At 34.3% G+C, this 2,498-nt stretch overlaps 1 protein-coding gene across 1 annotated transcript; it reads right to left on the bottom strand.

Annotated features, from left to right (window-relative positions):
- Positions 1–398: 398 nt before the first annotated feature.
- LOC140616879 (taste receptor type 2 member 20-like) lies at positions 399–1,448 on the bottom strand. Its single transcript, XM_072797565.1, has one exon. The coding sequence runs from the start codon at positions 1,446–1,448 to the stop codon at positions 399–401; it is 1,050 nt and encodes a 349-aa protein (XP_072653666.1).
- Between the last annotated feature and the right edge of the window lie 1,050 nt (positions 1,449–2,498).

The following is a 2,498-nucleotide window of genomic DNA, read 5'->3' as shown; positions in this document are numbered from 1 at the left end:
TAATATCTACCCCAAACATTCATCTTCAATGTGTGATTTACAACTGAATATCATTACCACCCAAAAGACTGAAGATTCAAACAATAAAATTTAAACACACCATGATACGTGTGTGGTGCTGATGACAATCGGAAATAGCAATGATTTCCTGAGATTCAGTTATGATTCTGGAAAATGTATAAATATAGATCATAAATTCTTCAGTTGGAAGATAATACATAGAATATGTATATAAAATATCCATTGCTTCATAATCTTGAGAAATTTCTTATAATATTTTGTATAATTAGCTTACTTACCTGAAAACTGTGGGTTAATGATATAATAATCTTATGATCTTTCTTATATTTTTCATAAATACACACAGATATATACACACATATACTTTTTGTTAATGCTCAGAGAAAAGACTTTTTTAGGTAAATCTTTGGAAATTGCTCAATTACATACTCATTAGAAAAAGAAGTAGAAGAAAAAAATATTACAGACTCCATCAATTTGTTTTCTCCTAGAAGACACATGATGCTCCTCTTATATCCTTTTTTCAGCCAGCCCTTCAGCTGCCACAGAAATGACAGAAAGTCCTCTCTGAGCTTCTTGTTTCCCCAAATCAGGATAAATGAGTGGCTTGAAGGATACAGGATTCCAATAGCCTTGCAAAGCAAGAAGATCAACTTGTTCTGCAGCCTATTAGAACTCCAAACTATGGCAATTAAAGTCAGGAAGTAACAAACTAATAACAAAAGAAAAGAGATCACAGTCTGCATGGCTTTTATGTGGACCTTGGTGCTGGAATCTTGATATCTTTTACCACCGGATCGCATCTTCTTGAGATGTTTCCACAGGGAAAAGATTAACAGCAGAAAAGATGTTAGGGATATAGCAAAGGGTACAGAGTTCATTAGCGTGAATACAGTCATATTGATAAGCTGTGCAATGTCCCTCAGTTTGGTCTGCCTAGTGATGTTTCCTTCATATTCCTTCATCTGCATTTGCTCATATATGCTTACCACTGCAACATGAAAAACCAAAAAGAACAAAGACCCCAACAGCATCACAAAAACTACACTTTTAACTCTCCACTTTAGGCGAAGAAAAATAAGGTTAGAGAAATTGGCTATTTTGAACAAATAAAATACACTGAGGCTAGTAGCAAGCCAGATGCTAAAATGATTGCTCGCTGTCCAGGCAATATGAACAAGAAGCCTTACTTCTAAGCTGTATAAAGCTGGATTCAACAGAGTTGCATACCAATTTATTAATATTACCCAGAGTAAACCAATTCTGGAGACAGCCAGACCAGTGAGAATTTGATCAGCTGAGGAGATCTTTTGTCTCTTGACCCACGCAATGTAGTTCACCAGCACTATGAAGCCATTGACAAAATTTCCTAGAACAAATTCTGTCATTACTAGGATGGAAAAAATGCTCTGTAGTAAAGGTAGCATGTCTAGAAAGAAAAACAAACCAAAAAGCCAAATCTAATATTACTGCTTGTGATCCCTTGAATATTCTGACCTTATGTTCTATAGGCAGCTGACCTCTGAGTGTGCAGTAAAGTTCTCGTTTCTTTTAAATTCTGTAACCAATGTCAAGCAGGAAAGCACAGGGTATGCTAATAGATGAGCTCAATGCCATCTTGATGAAAAACATTGTTATTCCCAAATTGCTAAATTGACTCCCACTCATACACTGTGTGTCCTTGCCATGGGCTGGATTATTTCATAACTGGTGTCAAAGTGAAAGCTGGGATCACATTTGCTAACATGCAAATAAGGACATATTGTTTTACAATACTTTCCTTGTTTAACCTTTCCATAATTTGTGTTCAACTTTAGATGTTAGGTAGTAAAATTTAAAAAGCCAATTCACAGAACAACAGTGAATATCCAGACCATTTCATGGAGCTGGGTCATACTAGGATCTACAGTGTTACGGATTTATTACTTTTTTAATGCCAGATTTACATAGGAAGGATTTAAGCTTTTCCTATCAAAAGCATTCAGAAAAGACAATTCTCCCTAAATACCAGTTGCTGATAACTAATATTTACATATAAGTTTATTTATTTACAAGCTCATAAACACATACACACACACAAACTCACACAAATACATATGCATCTCATGGATAGAATTAGTGTCCTGTAATTTCCAAAATGTAAAATCAATGTCAGGAGATCATCCCAATTTAAATACCCTCTTTCTCTCATTATTAGTAGTTATCAAATATATCTCTCATGCTTAGGTCTTTGATAAAGTTTCTCTTTTGAGTCTATTTAATATGGAAATATTAACTTTTAATTAAAATACTAGAGAATTTTATAAATATTTTTGAACATTTCAAAGGAACATGTGTTTTCCATATCCTTAGATTTCATTCAGATTCAGTTTTTGTAGTAATTGTTTTAGCAGAGGGTCTTGAGCCAGACTACCAGGATGAGAAACCCAGACTGCTTTATACATTTCTGATCTTGGACACTGTTTTAAAGCTACTCT

This window comes from Canis lupus, chromosome 25 (genome assembly GCF_048164855.1).
Source record: "Canis lupus baileyi chromosome 25, mCanLup2.hap1, whole genome shotgun sequence".
NCBI classification, from domain to species: Eukaryota; Metazoa; Chordata; class Mammalia; order Carnivora; family Canidae; genus Canis; species Canis lupus.
The sequence above is the reverse complement of the archived record's forward strand: the minus strand, read 5'-3'. Positions and strand labels throughout refer to the sequence as shown.

What these genes read in the sequence shown, in the direction of transcription:
- LOC140616879 (XM_072797565.1), bottom strand. Translation starts at nt 1,448, where the DNA reads ATGCTACCTTTACTACAGAGCATTTTTTCCATCCTAGTAATGACAGAA.